General features: G+C 35.2%; 1 protein-coding gene across 1 annotated transcript; it reads right to left on the minus strand.

The window, feature by feature from the left end:
* Positions 1 to 6: 6 nt before the first annotated feature.
* On the minus strand, positions 7 to 12,800 carry SPDYA (speedy/RINGO cell cycle regulator family member A). Its single transcript, XM_058162280.1, has 6 exons — positions 12,566 to 12,800; positions 11,930 to 11,988; positions 10,790 to 10,875; positions 4,202 to 4,373; positions 1,026 to 1,311; positions 7 to 124 (listed from the first exon to the last, which is right to left on the minus strand). The coding sequence occupies exons 1-6, from the start codon at positions 12,798 to 12,800 to the stop codon at positions 51 to 53; spliced, it is 912 nt and encodes a 303-aa protein (XP_058018263.1). The 3' UTR covers positions 7 to 50.
* Between the last annotated feature and the right edge of the window lie 8,118 nt (positions 12,801 to 20,918).

Consider the following 20,918-nt stretch of genomic DNA (forward strand, 5'->3'; position numbering starts at 1 on the left):
ATGTATTTTGTGTTTAATTTGCTATTCATTTTGAAATTTGTTAAGTTTTGTTATTCTTCATTTCCAGTAAACCAGTCCATGGATTTATCTCGACTACTTTTTTTCCCATTCCTTGGCCAGTCATCTGTCAAAAAAATGGAAGTATTTGGGAGCTTAGAGTATCATTATGGATAAGCAAGTATGCTTTTGTATTCAGGTAGTCCTCGATTTACAACAGTTCATTTAGTGACCATTCAAAGTTACAACATCACTGAAAAAGTGATTTATGGCCGTTTTTCCACACTTACAACTGTTGCAACATCTCCATGGTCACGTGATTTACATTCGGATGCTTGACAACTGACTCACATTTATGACAGTTGCAGTGTCCCAGTCATGTGATCGCCTTTTGTGACCTTCTGACAAGCAAACTCAATGAGGAAACCAGATTCACTTAACAACCGTGTTACTAATTTAATAGCTGCAGTGATTCACTTAAGAAATGGGGCAAGAAAAGTCGTAAAAGGGGGCAAAATTCACTTAACAAATTTCTCACTTAACATAAATTTTGGGCTCAATTGTAAATTGAGAACTATCTGTAATTCAGAACAGATTACATAAATAGGAATAATAGAATGAAAAACCAGCTAGCAAAATAAAATTGTAAAATGGCTTTCCAGTTAAATATATAGTTGTTTTGAGCTTAAATGGACTCCAAAGGATGGTAGAGGACAGGAAGGCCTGGAGGAACGTTGTCCATGGGGTCACAATGGGTCGGACACGACTTTGCAACTAACAACAATAAATATAGACCATTTTCTATTGTTCTTGCCTTCAGCTCATTAATTCTAATTTCTTGGTGCATTAGATGTTCTTTCATTAAGTTTAAACCTACTCTATGGTTTTCATGTAGACACAAAACATTGCCAGAAAGAGAGACATGTATGTGATCTCTAAATATAGAGCCCTTTTGACTTCTTGGCTATAGTTAGACTAGAAGTTTAAGCATTACAGCAATATTTTATTTCTATGTTCACTTAACTTACCTTGGGAGTGACAATGATAAGATGGATCAAGGAGCATTTTATCTGTTGGATCAAGCAAACCAGGGATGACATTTTGCTCCATTTCCAGAGTGTCAGTGGAGGAAGAAGATGATAATCCCAGCCTTATATATCGTGTTTTTTTCCCACAAAGTGAACAGTCTACCGGTGTGGCATTGGGTCCTCGAGGCAACTGTACTTTGTTTCTGCAACTGTTTCTTATAGCTCCACTATGATAAAGAGACCGTTCCCGCTGCCATACATAATGTGTTGAAGCAATTGCCATTACCTGTATCAAAGACTCTTATCTCAGAAAGGACTGCATCAGAACTATCATATAGCAAACAGTGCACATAAATTATAAAGACTAGTGGGCAAGATTCATTTTCTTAATTAACAAGAACATAATTATAAAACATCAAAAAACTGCTATTTATTAACAAAATTGGTCTAATAAGTATAGAGCAAGAGAAAGTGAAAGGGCAGGCACCACTTTCAAATGAATGCTACATCTACATTCAGAAAAAGCTGAACTAAAAAGCCAAAGCTGCAGAAAAGAGGTTCCATGGAGCATTGAGGGCAGTCCTGACAGCTTCATTCCATGCCACTCTATCTGTGACAGCTTCACCAGCATCTGATAAAAGGTGGTCGCTTTTGTGCCATGTGGGTCAGCCTGTTCTGGAACTCTGGAGATCTTCAAAAGATAAGTGAGCGATCGGTAATGGGGTGGGGTGGAAAAATGGAATGTGGTGGGCTCATAAAACAGGCCCAGTGCCTGTGGAGACCCAGCGGGACAGGATGGGGAGGTGAAGCAACTATGGGTATCCCAGGGGATTGTAAGCAGAGCATGAGATATCTCAGTGGGTGGGGGGGGAGACCTTGGGTGGTTAGAAGTAAGCGGCCTGTTCCAGCACTATGCCCCCGTGGTCTTCTCCACTCTGAGATACCTCATGTGCACTTAACAACTTGTGCGTTCAAATAATGAATGTGTTGTTGAAAGCTGGAAGGGATCACATTCATTTAATGTTATCCAATTAACAAATCCTCGGGTTATGAATGTAATTGGCAGGGTCTATTACGTTCGTAACTCAAGGATTACCTGTAGGCAAAATAGCACATTTCCCAAGGTGGTGGTTGTTGTTGTTTTTTAGCATTAGATCTTCCTGTGCTATGTAGCATATAGGGAAGCAGGGGATCTCCAGCATTTTCAGTCTTGGGCAAGTACTTCAGCGTCTTCCCATGTGATGTTTAGAGTCTTTAAGTTTACGCCAGCCAAAGAGGTAAACCTTTCTACTTTCTCAAGTCACTGATCTGAATGTGATTTCCTGTATCTGTGCAGTGGAATTCACATACATGATCTTCGATACCTTGGCACTTATCCTGAGTCCAATTTAGGTTTGTTCTTCATCTAAGGCAGGCATCACTTATTGTAGTTTTGGCTTGTTTTCCTCAAATAGGACAATATAATCTGTAAACTCCAGGTCACCAAAACAGTCTTGATCAGAATAATGAATGTCTTTCCTGATGTGTGATGTTCATCACATAACATAGTTAAGGGCCACAAGGAAGAGGAGCAGTGATAGAATACAGCCTTGTCTAACTCTGGTAGTAATTTGGAAGGAGTCTGGATGGCCATTTTCAGTCTTAATTCAGCCGTTTGATTGTAGGTATAAAATTTAAAGATAATAATGAAAACTGTCAATACACCGTATAGATGTAGGATTTGCCAGCGAGATTCTCAGTGGACACTCAAATACTTTCTTAAAATCAATAAAGTTGATGGCCAGCGGATGTAAATGCACTGTTCTTTGATATTTCATAAGGCGAAGAAACAAAAACAGCAAGAATAATCTCGAGAAAATTTAGTCAACCAAGCAAGAATTCTGTTTCAAGCCATATTGCTTATTTGGCAGCACTGGAACAAACTGGACATGGGGTCTGGTGCCAGAAGTTGAAAATGATCTTCTCAGCCAAGAATTATCATACAAGAATTGGGACGTGAAATGTGAGAACGTTACACCAGGTTGGAAAATCTCAAATTCTGCGGCTCTTTGATGACTACAAGCTAGATGTCTTAGGTATCATCAGATCAGGTGGCTAGTGGCCAAATGAATAGGAATGGTAAGACCATCATATGCAAGCTATGAAAGGTGGTATGAACACAGGGTTAGCCTTGTTTTAGGAGAATGAGCAACAAAGGCACTTATTGGCTGAAAACTAGTCAGCGATAGAATAATTGCTGCTTGTTTTGCACTGTGAATAAATTCCCAAGTAATAGGAACAGTAAAATATAGTCATTTGAAACCTCTCTTTGACAGAAGCAGGGGAAAACTTATAATAAAATTATTACCATCCAGTTGCACTTACACCCATCATTATGAAATGTTTTGAGAGGCTGATAAAGGACATTATTGTATCCAGCCTCCCTGCAGCATTTGACTCACTTCAGTTTGCTTACCGTCCAAATCGCTCTGCTATTTCTTCTGTTCTCCATCTAAGCTTGGTGCACTTAGAGGAAAGAAACACTCATGTGTCGAGTTTGTCGACTTTAGTTCAGCATTTAATTTAATCATTCCTCACCATATATTAGACAAACTGGGCCTTTTTAAGCTTTGTGCAACTGGATTCTTGATTTTCTTATTGATAGGCCCCAGTATGTGCGAGTTGGGACTAATATTTCTAACACCATTTTCTTGAGCACAGGTTCTCCCCAGGGCTGTGTCCTAAGTCCGCTGTTGTTCATCCTGTTGACCCATGTGCTAGGTTTGCCACCAACCATATTATGAAGTATGAGAATGATACAAGGGTAGCGGGCCTCATTCAAGATGACAGTGAGGATGCTTACCACAAGGAAGAAGAGGGTTTGATGAACTGGTGTAACAAAAATAGCTAGTATCTAATTATATAATGTACATAGGTTATTTCATATTTTCCAATAAGTGTTAGCATCATGTTTTTTAAAACATACACCTACTCTGATGAAGGTCAATTATTCACTAGAGTGCATTGAAAACATGGTATCAACTAGCAATTCAAGTGACTAAAGATAATTTTGGCAATATTTAAAAATAATTTCTAGAGTTTTGAAAACAAGGAAAGGAGCTGTATTAGAAAACAGAAGTTGTTTATTATAATTTACCTATCCTCTTTCTTAATAATATGAAACAAAGTTTTCTTACCTCTTCACAGCACCGTCTGCTTACTATAGCTCTATAACCGATCTTACTCCACAGTTCATCCCTCAAAGCCAAGAAATCTGGGAAGAGTTTTCTCCAAGTTTTTCCTAAAGCCCATGGGAAAATCTCATATTTTGACTCTTCATCATCTTCTTCAACTGTATTTGCAAGGTATCTGCAATAACATGTATATGACAATTAAACATAACTTTAATCAAATGTTTACCACTGTCTCCCATATTTTTTTTCTTGCCCCCATTCCCATGTCATTATAGATTGCTTAGAACAATTTAGTTTGGACAAACATCCCTAAGCTTATATTTCATATTAGAAAAATAGATTATCATTTCTGACATTTGCTTATCTTAACCTAATATTCAGAGTACCAAACTCAGAACTATACGTGCAAAGACAGTCAAAAGTCAAAATACAGAAATAGAAATTCAGGCATCCTGAAAATCTCAGTTTTTTAAAGAGTTAAAGTCTTGCAGTTTCAGAATATAGAAACAATGCTGAATGCAAATCAAGTTAAAATATCTGGCTTTCATATTTCTAATTGATAATTGATATTTCTCATATATGCATTGAAAAGATTTATATTGCTGCCATCTTCAAATATAAAACTAGGAGACTAGAAACAATCAGAACAATATAAATATGTAGAAACCCAAATGCAAAATTAAAAACCACTCTACTCTAATAAAGGTATTGTAACAACCAGCTGCCCCCACCAGTTGAGTTCACATCCTGGCCCAGCACTGGTGGAAAGAGTCAGGTGTTTATGACCTTATGGAAAACCAAGAGAGTAGAAGCCCTTCAGATTTCTGGCAAGAGACTGTTTCATAGGACAGGTGCCACTACAGAGAAGGAACACCTCCTAAGTCTTACCAGATGACATTGTTTGATAGAGGGGACCTGGAGCACTCTTTTAGAATTGGTAAGCTGGATAGACAGCCTCAAGGAGAAGTAGATCCTCAAATAAACTGGCCTGTATCATTCTGGACTTTAACGGTGATAATCAGCATTTTGAATTGTACTTGAAAGATGACTGCGATCCACTACAGTGCATACAAAATTGGAAAACTTTGGAGTACCAGAACTGAACCTGCCAGTGCATGCTGGACCAACTAAACCTTCAGGGGGTGTCTTCAAGAGCAGTCTTGCATTGCAACAGTAAAATCAAAAAGATGACTGAGTGACCATGAATAGGGCCTCATGGGATAAAGTAGTGGGATTATATAAATATGATGTGAAACAAAAGCTAATATTTTCAGAGGAAAATATTCACTTGAATTACATATCTACTACAAGGAGTATGACAACTGGACAGCCTAAATGGAGTCCCTGTGCCCTTACTATGGCTAAAAGATTGACACTGCAACATTGAAAAGATAAGTGAAGGCCTGATTACACTTGTCACCTATGAGAAGTTTATACAATAGATACAATAGATACAAACTTGATATTGACAAGTATAATGGAATGTGAAACTTATTTATACAAAATATAGTATGTTTAAAAAAAGAATGTTATATAAGTATATTAGAAATAAAAATATACATACTTGAATTATGTTTACATTAAGTACTTAGAGAATTCTACCTGTTATCTTTTCTATTGATATTTTTTGTTTCTCTTTTCTGTTGTATTTTTCACCTTTTTAAAGCATCTTTTATGCATTTTTTTGAGAATGTACCCATTATAATTATCTTTGTGTTTTGTTCTTTTTCTGTTACTATTTTAAAAGTGAAAAATTAAATTTAAAAACACCACTCCATCTTCATAGGGTTGTATACTACCCATTCTTCCAGACACTCACAGTAACCCCACCAGACGTTAACAATCTCCAGTTGCCTCAACCACATCTAATCCAGCCCGTGGTAGAGATGTACATCTGAATATCATCAGTATACTTATGATACTACACTCCATATTGATTTTGACTTCACCCAACAGCTTGATGTAAAACCCTGAGGCATCCCTCATAAAAAGAGCAAAGGGCTAAATCTGTCCCCCTGGCACTGACCAGAGCTGACCATATGATATGATGTGATATAGCCAGGAGATCACTAGGATTAACTGGCTGCCATATCTTCAAGGCTTCAGATGTTTCACCTTGAAGTGACTGTTCTTCTTTAGCACATGTACCTTAAGGAATGTCATGAATGCAAACAGTCATCCTGCAGTGAACTTGGTTTATTCAGCAGCAGAGTATTGTGCCACAGTATGGCTTAATAGCCCCACACAAATAGGATTGATGCACAATCGCATGAATTCAATGTGCATTGTTATTGGGACGAACAGAAGTACTTCCACATATTAGCTACCTCTTTTGAGCCATATACAGCTCCCGGAAGTAAGATGAAAAAATGTGGTCCTCCAAGAATACTGTCATGGTGCCATTGGAGCCTGGCTCCAAGAAGGAGGAGAAGACGGAGCTAGAGCCAATGGAGGAAGATGGTGTGGCCTCTCTGGCTCCAGAGGAATAACCGGAGGAGCAGGACGAGGCAGTCCTGGGTCTCTTGGACTTGGGAAGTATTGCCAGCGAAGGAGAGAGGGCGCAGGAAGACTAAGCAAGGGGGGAGGAGAGGGCAGGCAGCGGAGCATAGGAGTGATGGAGCTCCAACAACGAACAATCACCTTCCCCCCCTCCCTGATTCCCAAGCATGGAGAATGGAGATGAGACAGGATCAGTACAGGGCGACCCGACCACTCAGGAGGAGGGCACCCCACCCCTCTTAACAAGGCTCAATAAAGGGGAGTTAAGTCTTTGTTCTGGCTGTGTTGCTTCCATGCCCAGCCCTTGGTCATCACAAATACCTGAAGATTACTTATAACTCTCAGCTACCAATACTGAGAGATGTAGCATGCCTGGAGTGAAACAGATTGAGATCCAGATATCCAGCTATTTCTATTGCTAAAGTACTTATAGAAGATGGTTTTGATATACACAATATGTAAAATAAAATTGCTCCTCACAATGTTGAAGTTTTCCTTGCATTTTGAAGAAAACACCTGGATGTGCTAAACCCCATGCAATAGGGACAACGCTGAACTGAATTCACACATTGGCCATGGTAGATGACTGATGGCCTCCATACCTGGGGCAAAATACCATCATTAAATTGTGACTGCGGGGCCAAAAAACAATCTAGCCAACATATAGTGACAATGCCAAAATAGAGGGTATAATGGAGACTGCTGATTTCCTGGCTGTGACAAATGAAGTAAAAAATTATATCTAATCTAGACATACATTTATAATATTTTAGATTTTTCATTTCATATTTTATCTCTTTTTATCAAAATATGATATGAATGTGCATAAATAAATAAATTATGAATAAACAAATGTTTCAACAATACAGGCAGAGTTGGAAACTGGAATTCATGAAACAGCCAAGGAAACCTGGAAAAAGATGTTTCTTTTTTACTGATTCAAATACCCCTGTGTATTGCAAAGCATCTCTTTTGACAGATTTGCAGAGCCCTATGATATGGCTACCTAGTACTTTTCTGGATTTGTCTTAGAAATATTCATCTTAAATCCAAAGCAAAGGATAATACTGAATTTTGCTAGTCCTTTTTTAACCAATGCATTGTAAATCTTCTGCTGTAGTTTCTATAAATGGAAACTGTCAAATGTAAATAGGAGAAGTGGATATGTATTTGACAGCTACACCATCCAGTCAAGGAATGACTTTATGGGTTCTTCAAAACAGGCGTTTTGGGAAAGACATAGAAGAAACATTAAAAACCTGTTCCAGTCTTTCGTGACTGTCAGGAAAGGGCCCATGCACCTATATTCTGTGAGAGTTGGGGGAGAAATGTATTTATTTACAGAGATTTATACAACCCTTCTTGTGATGTTTACTATGTTATTAGAGAATAATAACAGTGGTTAATTTAAATTCAGTTCAGTTCAAATAAACTGGATCTTCACCTAAACTGAGGACTTTTCTCAACTAAGAAACATTTATTTATCAGATGCCCTCAATGCAAGAATAATTAAATAACCAAGATATGGGAGTAGGTTTTGACATTTAGAATAATTTAATGACTTAAAAGTCAACATGGTATAGAATTCAACTCAAATTGGAAAACATTTCCAGGTCAGTATTTAATTCATGGATTTGTAGTAAAAAAAGTAAAAGTTAAAAAAAAATGCAGTAAAAAATGGGACTTTTTATGTATAAAGCATATATTTCAATTTTACAGATGTATCTAAATCAAGGCAGATTCTTAGCACTGTTAATTGAATTGTTCATGGTTTATAATTCTGCTTGATGGTTATTGATATACATTCTTAGCCTACAGCTTAATAGTGATTTTTAGTCTTTTATAGCAATATTTTCACAGATTCTTTTTTTTTTAACTGTACCTAATTGGTTTAACTCAGACTCAGGAAAGACACAAAAGCACTGGATCCTGGACAAGCGGGTTCTTTGTATCTCACCATAAGTGTTGGAAAGTTGTTGTATTTTGTAAAAAAAAAAACTAATTCCAATGTTAAATTTCTTCTTTTTCTTTTAATAGCCAGCATGTAGAGCTCTTGCATCTTTTCTACATTGTACTTTGTCTTGCTGTGATTCTATACTTCTTTTCCTCTTTTTGGATCATCTACTGCTTTCTAAAGGAAAAACACTTTCTTTCATTTGGCTGCTCTGTTCTGTTTACTATTGGTTGCAAAGCTTCAAAACTCCCATACCTCTGCCAAGGTTGCAGTTTTATTGACAACTCTTACTGTGTTGGTGCTAAGGGAAAACTCAGATGGGAAGGGAAGAAGGAAGTATAAATGCCTGCAATTCTTTCAATTAGCTTACTTGTACACATACCCCATCTCTTTTGAAAGGAAAAAAAATCAAGTTTTTGATTTTTTTTCTTTTCATGAGGTTAGTGTAATCTCAACCTCTTTACCATTCAGTGATAAGAAGTCAGTAATGAAGTTTTGCTGTCCTTTGATGTACAATATTACATTTGATATGGATGTAGCATCAGATACATCTGATCAGACATTAATTGGTATCCTTCATTTGTTGCAGCCCATGTGGGTAAATATATAGAAATATATAAGTGAATAAATCCACAAATATATTTAGTTATTTATAATTAATGAGATACTAGAAATCATAAGGTCCAAGACATACTTGTTGATTCTTCTGTATTTTACATTTTATCCCTTTTTCTTGACTATTTTGTTTTATGATTATGTGCACACACACACACCCCACACAGAATTTTGTGAATGACTAATAAAGTGTACTAAAGTTATCTGGATGATCCTCTTTAAAGGAGTTAAACTATTAGAGAGAAGAATAAAGTTTACTTAGCTTCTCAGTAATTTTCAGGAGTTTCCACAAGAATGTAGATTTTTTTCTTAATAAAATACTGTTTTGACATCAAATCAATAGATTTACTATGGACAACTTAAAGATAAGTTCAACATTCTCATTTAATGGTGGCTCTACAACTCTCTTGTGCTATTCAATGGCACAGTTGAGAGGAATGCAAGCATGAAATCTTCCAGCCCTGCCAGGTTTAGATGGCTAATTATTAAGATTTGTTACTTTATAAAGGGAAATTACCACTTTAAAAAAGTTTTATACTGTATTTTGATTTAGTATTATGCATGAACATCAGCAATTGTTCCTATTTAATAAATTATGGTAAAACAAATCCCATAACACAGTCATGAGTCTTGTCTACCAAATAGCATTCTAAGGATGCTTATAATTACTGCCAAAATCTGACTTCATAGCTTTTCACTTAAGACTGAAGCAAATTGAGCAAAAACACTACTTGGTCCAAATAGTGGACCAAATAGAAAATAAGTACGACATTAGGCAATTATATATTTAAAACACAAATAGTGGGTTTTAAATATATAATTGCCTAATTTACTTATTTTCCTAAAATTTTAGTAGTCTCTAGTTTTGGGATATGAACAATTTTTATTAAGGTAGTTTTTAAATTGTAAACATTTATTAATTTTTCCCACTGAAGAAATCACCTAAAGATTTAGAAAATTAAATGAAGTTTTCACCTTACGCAATATTTAAGGTGAAATGTGAAGCCTATTCAAATCAGGAAGTCTAAGCACCTGATGGGAATATAGAACTCCAAAAGGTATATTGAAAAAGATATTGAAAATTAGATAACTGCTCTGGTAGAGAATTAATAGGGCTCTATCGCCCCTGGTCTTTTTTTCTTTTTTTTTTACAAAGCAAGATTACACAGCACTATTATATATTTTTTGGGTTTTTTTCAATGAACATAAAATATAAATATTTCTATTATTAACTTTCATTTTAAAATATTAGAAATCTGCAGAAATCAGTCATTCTTCTACTTGGTTTTGACAAGCAAGCTGGGTTCATACACCATTTTACAAATTAAATTTCTATCAGCCTATTAGTCCTAAGGTGCTTCAAGATATAAATATTATAAATATAATTATAAATATTGTAAATGTATAAATATAAATATCTATTTATTGGAGCCAGTGAGGCTTTGTTCTAACTAGTCTTCTCTCAAATAATAAATTCTCTCTCTTGTACTTTAATCACAACTATAAAGTTTAGAGTTACTTACAGAGCAACAAAGAAATTAAGCCTGGTGTGTTCGTTTATACTATAGCCAGCCCTCTTGAAATAAACAAAAGTCATTGCCAAAAGATACTGTTGAAAGAAAGTAGAATATTAATGTTCCTCTTTTCCCTTTGGCCTAAAAATGACAAAAGTCATTTGATAAAATCAACAGAAAAAAAATTATCAACCAAAAAAAAATATTATTTTTAATTAATTGCCAAGCACAGAATAGTTTCAAAATTCAGGTGAATCACACCTCCAATTGGATTTTTCAGTCATGCTCGCCACAGAAACTTGACTCATCTTCTCACTGTCTTAACCTCATTAATAGGACATAAAGCAGGGCCAGAGATATTGCTCCTAACCAACAGATTAAGGATCAGGTAATTTTTCAGTTATAGTGGAAATTTAGAAAACAGGAAACCAATGTAAAACTGATATAGAGAAAAATGGGGCAATAAATTGCAGCCACTGGCCTTCTGCTGCAGAATAAAGTGCTGCTAATTACATAATAGCCTGTCACATAAATTGATAGTATGCCATGCAGTGTGTCACTTTCTGCACAATCCTGTGGTGTTGTATTGGGTACCAATACCTACAGCCTCTGCTCTCAAATACTTTTTGTTTTCTAAACAGATGTCATGTAGCAGAACTCAACTCTCCCAATAATATTTTATTCATTGCAGCATTTTAATATCAGAGTTAAAATTATTTTAATGCCTACAGTTGGGTTTTGAATAAATATTTTTTCAAACTTTTAATTCAGCAAATGAATAAATAAAGCTGTAGGATTATCCAGACAAGTAGCTTAGACTATATTAAAATGAGCCTTCTACTTACTAGATAGTAATGTCCAGTATGCATGTATTAAGAATTAGGGCCATGTTCTCATATCTCAATAAGAGGTATAAATATATTATTTTTATCTAGATTTATAAAATTTTGGTTTGTATTTTTAAAATATTAATCTATGTGAGTCAATCACATCTAATCACAATATTTTTAAATTTTATATTATTTAAAACAATAATTGAATTATTAAGTTGAAATTAGCATGAAATAATAGGGTTTGGTAGATGACAACATAATATACAGAAATCCTCTAATTTTTAAAGTTATACTGATTTAATAGCAATAAGTCTACCTTGTCTGCAATTTTACAGCAACAGTCCATCCACAAGAAATCTTGTATCAAATCATCATCTGTAAAATAAGGCAGCAACGACAAACTAATTATAATCTCAGGACATATTCTTTGAAAACAGCCTTTTAACAACAAAATTATATTTTTCATAAGTTCTGATTTGACTATAAAGTCACCAGCTATTTGGGAGGGGGGGAAGGAAGTTGTCTCTAAAGAAAACCAAAACCAAGGAAAAAATGATATGAGCACAAAACAAACTTCTTTAAAGTACATAGATTTATGAGCCTTATCTAATTTCCAACTTCCACACATGTTAGGGCAGAAGAAACAGTCATTGCTATCATTGAATTCTATAAGCACAGGAAATTTTTATTTATATTTTGGTTCCCATGAGAATAAAATCAGACTGGTGAAGAGTTTTAAGTTTGTGAGAGTTTCTGAGTTACCTCGAATGCACATACGATCAGTTTGCATATTTTATTGAAATATGAAATATTAGGTATCTATTTTCATATAGATGTGTATAAATGGCTTGATAGCACATAATCAATATACATATATATAGAACTATGTACTATATGCATATGTGTGTGTATGCATAGATATAACATTCTATTAATGTACAAAAAAATTTACCAAATAGTTTAAAGAAAGCTGTCATTTCCTGACGCTGAATAATTAAACATGAACCCTTTGACTGTTTTGGCTTAATATTATGATTAATATTTTTTCCAGAGGTCTCCTGGCAGTCTTTAAATTTTGGGCGCCTAAGGGCAAGTGTCTTTTTTTGCTGATATGATTTAGATTCACTTGGTTTTACATGAATGGTAATAGTGGGAGGTGTTCGACAGCAGCGGTGGTTATGTTTCATTTTCCTAAATGAAGTTACCTGTTGAAATAAAAATAAATTCTTAGCTGAAATTAAAATTATAGAAACGATATCATGAAAAATACACCATGCATATATGCTATATCTTTATTCATATGCTATCAGTAAATGTTATATCTTTTCTATATTTTTGCTACATAAAGTACAATATCTATTTTATATATACAGTGTATTAGTATTTGGTGTTTTAAAATGTTACTATATATAAAAAGTCATTGAGTAACTTAAACTAATTGTACTGATCATAGCAACAGTTATTAATGGGTATAATTATAAGTTTGGACAATGGATAACACTACTGATATTAATAATACTATCTTGATGTTTGCTAATTTGCAATTCAATTACTTATTTTAGATTAAAAGCAGAATTATTCTTGTTCTTGATGGTGGTAATTCTACGTGATTATATTTCAAAGCCATCTGGTGCTTTTGAAAATAAATGGACCCCCACTTCTTTGTGGCATCCCCTCAAATACTGGAATACTACTAACATGTCACCCCTTGTTTTGGGTTTCAAAGTGTTGGGACTAATAACTAGTTATTTTAAAAAAACTTATGAAACTATAAAATGTATTAACTTGTATCTTTCAGACTTGCGAGGGCCTCTGGGGATGCAGCTTGCTGCTTGTAGTTATTTATTCCTAAAGGCATACAGACTATTTCAAAAGATGGCCTAGCACACATGCAAAGGGACCTAACCCTGCATAAGTATTTAGTATTATTTATAAATAATGACACCCTAGAATTTCCCTTACCTCAAATACCTTAAGGGGATTTTAAAAAACAGGCTCTCCCTAATGTTTTAAAGAGGGAAATATATTTGTACTTGGTGTTCACTCTGTAGAAAATAAAAGTGCTGAAAGGGACAGAAATATTCAGAAGTGCCTCCTTCCTCCCTAAAAATAAACATTAAAATGGCAGCCTTCCCCAAATAATAAAGATATTTGTCACAGTAAAGGGCTTGAAATACTCAAATCAGGCCTGTGGTGTGTTTCTTTTAGTTTTATTTTTTTCCTCCAGAGGGTCTTTGAGCCAAAGACTAACAAAGACTCATATTTAGCAGCATGTAAGTTATTAAGAAAACAGGAAACTTCCTGCATGCTACATTTACCTCAGAATTAAGTGCCCTACATGGGAAAGGAAAAACAGGAGGGGATCACCGCCTTTTTCAGCCAATCAAAAATCTCCTCCTCAGACTGACTTATTCCTTCAGTGTGGAGCACAATGTTTTCTGGGGAGGAGCTATTAACACCCTTCCTTCCCCCATTAAATGTCCATCCAATCAGGACCCAGGGATTATAATTCTCAGCCAATTGAAACAGAAGGAATTCATCAATCCAGACTAAGAATGGCTTAGTTTTAAGAGAGTCAGTCAAAGCAGAACATAATCAGAGGATTAAAGAATGAGCTAAAACAGATCTTATTTCTAGGATGGGTGAGAGAAGGAAAAAAAATTATTTCCCAGTCTTAGGTCTTCACTTAGGCAGTGAAAGTGTGCTAATGTATGCTAATACTATTAACCATTAAATAAGGGTGGCAAACATGTTATCTACACAATTATGTCAAAATAACAATAGAATATAAAATGCTCAGACTGTGATTTAAACAGACTTATGGAAGACAATGCTTTTTTTTTTTGCAAAGTACAGATTAAAAAGTAAAGGTTTAAGTACGTATCCTTGTTTCACCACTTTAAAAACCTTGGTATCTTTCAGGTGCCCTACTGGATGAATCTAAACTGAATTTGAGTATGTGTATATTAGCTTTCTATCCAGATTCAGCTGATTTAGCTCAATCCATGATTTAATTCTATCAATAGAATCAAAAGCTGCATGAAAATCCAAAAGGCAACATACTACCTGTGGGTGTGTTTTATATTCTTATTTATCAGATACTCCAATATAAAACAATAATCAGTTGTTGAATATCTTGCTCTAACCCCTGCCTTCTTTCTCTGCAAGCACTTCATTGTCAAAGATCCAATCCTTTAGTTTATTAGCTAAATATTTTACATAAATTTTAGCTATGATGTCAATCAAACTAATTGGTTTATACTTCTCCGGGAAAAGTACTATTCTTCCATTTTGGTATATTGGGATCACTATCTTTGTATTTCAGGCCTGGCAAAGTAGCCAGAAGAATTATTGCTATTAAGTAATTTAGCCAAAACAGGCTTTCATGAGACAATAACACCTTTTAACACCAGAGATAACACCAGAGATATATTCTTCTCTGGGGACTTTGCCTAATGGCAATGCCAGGATCAGAGATTCAATTTCTTTTAAAGAGCAGGGAGCCAGGGTATAGTATCACAAAGTTGTAGGTTAATTAATTAATTAATTAATTAATTTTATTTATTTAATCATATTTGTATACCGCCCTATCTCCCAAGGGACTCAGGGCGGTTTACAGCCAAGTAAAAAATATACATAAATACAAGTTAAAACCCCAATTAAAAAACTTATTAAATACGGCCGAATATTAAAACCCCAATAGAATAATAAAAACCCCATTAAAACCAAATTTAAAATTTAAAATTCTAAATTGAAGGATTAACTGGAGTAGGATGGGGAGCCATCTAATATATATGGATCACCCATTCCTTTTTGGTCATTCAAATCTCTGCATTGTTCTTATCTTCATCCAAATTGGCATTTACCAATTTCCAGAATAATGTGTCTTTAGAATCTATGGTGTCAGGCGAGAATGCCAAAGAAACATTTGATATAATGTCTTCTTGTGTTTTAGGATACATTTATAGACAATTTTCTTTCTAAGCAATTGTATAATTACTCATGCGGCACAACTATCGTTTGCTCTCCTTGCCAAATTCCTATCTAGGCAACATGCTGTTCCACATGTTGTTCCACATCCTGTATCAATCCAACAACTATATTATTGGTGAATTGAACTTTATTTAGAAGTGTCCTGCCTTAATTTTTTTATTTTCAGTATACCACTGTCTTCAAAGCCAATGTATTGGGATGTGATAAGCTGCTGATCACTACAGTCTTGTGGAATAACACCTGTGGTTTGAAATGTTCCTATTATGCCAGAAGGGATACATACATAGTCAATTGTTTTTGTTGTTAATTCCCCATTAGGATGGATAAGCTACGTATAGGTCACTGGCTTAGTTGTCATTTATTATGTTCAGTCCTCTTGTTGTTTACAAAAGTAGAAGGACGTGTCTCATTTATAATATGTGCATTTAATATTAGTTTGATTCAACCCATGTTATAGGTCTTACTTTTTTTTTTTGTTGTTGTTTATATTTATACCCCGCCCTTCTCCGAAGACTCAGGGCGGCTTACAATGTATAAGGCAATAGTCTCATTCTATTTGTATATTTTTTTACAAAGTCAACTTATTGCCCCCCCAACAATCTGGGTCCTCATTTTACCTACCTTATAAAGGGTGGAAGGCTTTTTTTTGTTCCCTTCTTTTACATTTGTCATCGTCTGATAGATTGATCCCTCTTTTTCAAAGCTTTTAAGGGTTAGGAGGGCATGAAGTTATAGATGGTGATGTTACCTGTCTATTAATCAACTCTTATTTTAAGCATGATAATTTTAACTATGATAGGATTTTGTTCCATGGGGTAAATCGTTAAAAGTATTGTCCATATTGTGCCAAATCCAGTTCAGTGTTTGCTACCAGGTCCTACCCACTGCAAGCAGATCTGCAACTAAAGATGGCAGGCCTTCCCAACAGATTCTTTTTTATGGGTATGGCAGCTGAGCACGCAGAAAACAACGTAAGAATTCCCTAAATGTAAGTGCTTCTCCAACTGCATGTAATTTGTCAAACTACTTTTGCAGTGTTCTGAAGGACATTGTAAGTAAAAGGTCCTGTAAGATTTGGTGTAGGAATAAGTTAACTTCTCTTAATTTTCCACTATTATTTCAAGGAATGCAACATTACTTGTTCTTAATCAAGACAAATTTCTCATAAACCAGGTAGGTGAATGAGAAAAAGTAGCTGAAATATATATTATCAGAGGGTGATAAGATGCTTCTTTGTGATGTCATTGCTGCCATAAAAACTATGTGCACAGATATGAAAATGACATCTGGCAGCAGAAGAGCATGGAAAGTTGAGAGAGGAGGCAACATCTTTGGTCTGGCAGGGTCATCAAAGCAGTTCAGCTGATAAGGAGCAACCTTACAGTCTTAGGTACATTTCCACATCCAAGCTTCAGAAGATGTCTCAGGAAGTTGATTGGTTACACAGCCAAGCAGGTGTGAGTTAGGGTGATCTCTATAATCCTGGAGGAGGAAAGGACCAGGAATGCAAAGTGATTTGTTTTGTTGATGTTTCCAGCTTGAACATTAAGCAAACAGATGATACAGATAAAGATGCTGCTGGCCAGTCTAAATCTGCTGAATCTGCCACAGGACTTGATCTGGGGAAAATGCAGGACGAAGAGGTCATAGTAATAAAGGACAATGACACACCAGAACAGTCTTAAGACAGAAGGAGCAGTTTGTCTGTTCAATCAAGGTTCAACCGAAGAACTTACTGTTGTGTCCTGGCTTTTTGATGACCTGCACAAATATGCATGTGGATTTCAGGATGCACTGCCCCCTTCAACTGCCTCTCCTGCACAAACGCCATCGGCAGGGGACAAGATGTCCTAGAATAACAACAATAGAGCTTTCAAAGCTTCAGAAGGTCAACAAATGCCATCAGTCTGAAGTAGCAAGCACTGTCCAAAAGCTGTGTACTTTGGTTATGCAGATGGCAAGTAAAGAGATCTCTGAAAATTTGGAAGATGCCGCCAACAAATATATACACCAGGCAATTTATGCTACTGAAGACGGGAAAGTTCTTAATCCCTCTGGTTCAGTAAGTAAGGTTGCATCCAAGATGATGAATGAGATTATGGAAAATGCTCAGGATTTCAATAAAGATAAGAAAGGAGGAGGGTAAAGGACTCCCCAAGAAAACATCACTTTTTTTAAAAAAATGGTGAATTTATACTTTCTGTAAATTTCAGTTTTCATAATTAGCTGGACAGCAGGGGGCAGCAGACATCCACTGCCAAAATCAAACTGTTAATTCCCTTGCAAAATCAGTTTGCAAATAATAATAATAATAATAATAATAATAATAATAATAATAATAATAACAACAACAACAACAACAACAACAACAACAGAGTTGGAAGGGACAACGACAACAACAACAGAGTTGGAAGGGACCTTGGAGGCCTTCTAGTCCAACCCCCTGCCCAGGCAGGAAATACTATGCACATTACAGAAATTAAAGTTTATAAATATTGTGGGGTCATTTCCATTTGGTATAATGTAGTGCATTAAACTGGTCATTGTGACTCATGTAAATTGTTGTATCTTAATGTTATATAAGAAACAAATGAAATACTTATTTTTATTTGTATATTGTCTATCAGGATTCTTGCTATGGTTTACAGTTAGAAATAAAGTCCCAGAAACTTTGCTGGACAGCTTCTAAAAAATTTGGGAGGCAGTTTTTGTGAATTTAAGAGAAACAAGGAAGGTCAAACAAGATTATATAGGACTTGCTTTTTGAATTATGGACTTTGGCAAATGTGCTTTATTCTGAAGGTTTGTGTATTGAAACTGAACCAAGTGAATGCTTGAGAAAAACAATAACCAAACTTTGTCAACTGCTGATGCCAGTCAATCCAATGCAAATAGAATTTCAAGTAGGAACAAGCTTTTATTCTAAAAGTTTATTACTGTAACCATGCAATACTATACAGATGTTTGTTTCATGGGGGGAAATGACAAATCTTTGCAAAAAATGTACATGTAGAAACAATTGCAATGCCAAAGATATAAGATGGCAAGATATACATTATCATGGATTTTCTGCATATAAATGTATGGCTATAAAAACTAAATGAAAAGTGGGGGGGAAATCAGTACCTTTGAACTGATAAAGACAGTTGAAAATGCCTTGCACAGCATGGAGACCAAATAATTTAATACTCCTTGAAATGAAATCAGAGAGCTCACTGAAAACATTAATAAAAATTATTAACATCCAAGTTTATGTATTAATAGATACCTAATGTGGAAATAAAGAGTCTTTGGAGATGATTCTGCCTGAAAAAGCAAAAGAGGCCAGCAGAAAATAGATAGGTTTGATATTGTTTTCCTCCTATCCTTGGCCTGTTCCAGGGATGAAATGCTCCCAATCCGGTAGCAATGGTGACAGGAGGTTCGGAGAACCGGTAGCAAAAATCCCTGCCCCCCCGCATGCGCAGCTGAGCCACGCAATCATCAGAGGTTTTTTTTTTACTTTTAAAAACATTTTTTCTATAACCTCTTTGGCCGAAGAGGTTGTAAAAAAATGCTTTTAAAAGACTCGGATGATCCCAGCTGAATTGCCTGATCGTCAGAGGCTTTTTTTTTCTTTTAAAGGCAAAAAACCCCCCACGCTTTTAAAAGAAAAACCTCTGACAATCAGGCAAGTCAGCTGGGATCATCAGAGGAACCTCTTAAAAGCATTTTTTCTACAATCTCTTCAGCCGAAGAGGTTGTAGAAAAAATGCTTTTAAAAGTTTAAAAAAAAAGTTGGCCATGCCCATCCAGTCACATTACCACCACCACCAAGCCATGCCCACAGAACCCGTAGTAACAAATTTTACATTTCACCACTGGCCTGTTCCTTGCATTGTATTTCATTATACTTATATGATGTTTTCACCCTAAAAGAATTTAATGAAAGCTGCAAGCATTGTAGCCTTTGACAGTCTTTAATCTTTCCACCAGATAGTTAATGTAGATTTTTTTTAAAAAAGGAAATGATAATAGTCCTGTATTGTTATTCTTTGAGAAATTTAGAGTATTTCTGTAGATGTCTATCCTTTTCCAAGAAATAATTGTCAAATTTCAGATGGGTCCATGGGGCAGGGATGTTGGACTCATAATATTTCATAATATAAAATGAAGAAATGTTAGTTTAGTTTATTCGTATTTGTATACCGCCCTATCTCCCGAAGGACTCAGGGTAGAGATGGTAGAGATTACATCAATGATCTACAGCTTTTTATTATTTTTTGTGAAAGTTCAGCTAGATTACTTAAGTAACTTAGGGAAAGACAAGAACTCAACAAGGCTTTATGTTTGAAAGGAGAAAAAAGTTTTCTCCCTTTTCTCCCCATCCCATAGATATTTTAGCAATTTATACAAAAGTGATATTCTTCACCAATTTTTATGACAAAAACATGAACTCGGGAATAATAATTAACAAAAACATTTATTTATTTATTTTGACACTGATAAATTGAATATCCAGCATTTTCCAAGTAAACACCCAATGTTAATCTTATCTCAGATCCCATAAATCAATTCTACCCCAGGAAGACAGAATTATACAGCATTAAAAACTGGCACTTCCTTGCAATATGTTGGTTCACCATCTTTTGAGCACAGGGATTGATGAGTTCTGGTAAATCCATTTAAAATGCTCAGAAATTAAAGCTGTAAGTCCAATTTTGTGTGGACATTTTGAATTTTTTAAAAACTGTTGAATTTTAGATTCTGAGCTAAATTTGATGCACATTTGTAATTACCAGTAATATTTTGTTTGAAAAACACATGGTTAGGATCAAGAAAAGCAGGGCTGCTACATTTCAGTGAAGTCAGGAACTTAATAGATATGTCGATTCAGCCCCTTCCTGCTTCTGTACAATGCTCTTGATGAAATTATCCATTGGTTGCCGTCATTTGACCCAAATAAAGCATGCTGGGTTGCAAGGTGATCATTTTCCTAATCACAACCCAGCTGAAAGTTGCTTAAGACATGAACAGATTTCCAAGAGATAGTTCATAAATTTAAGTTGATGTTTGAATAACAGCAGGATTGGATTGTCAGCAAGCAGAAAAATGTTACTTCTTAGTATGAACACATATTGTATATATGAGTATGGGTTACTCTGATTTGAATTTATTCTAGGTTTCACAAATAAATGTGTTAATGCATGCAATTTCCAATACACTATGGTAAGACAGAGATTTCAGGAAAATTTCACCATCTGTTCAATGCTGATTTCTTTTTATTTGCCTATTATACATTGGAATTCAAAGATGTTCAACAGTATTGGATC

Source organism: Ahaetulla prasina, chromosome 1 (assembly GCF_028640845.1).
Source record: "Ahaetulla prasina isolate Xishuangbanna chromosome 1, ASM2864084v1, whole genome shotgun sequence".
Lineage (NCBI taxonomy): Eukaryota > Metazoa > Chordata > Lepidosauria > Squamata > Colubridae > Ahaetulla > Ahaetulla prasina.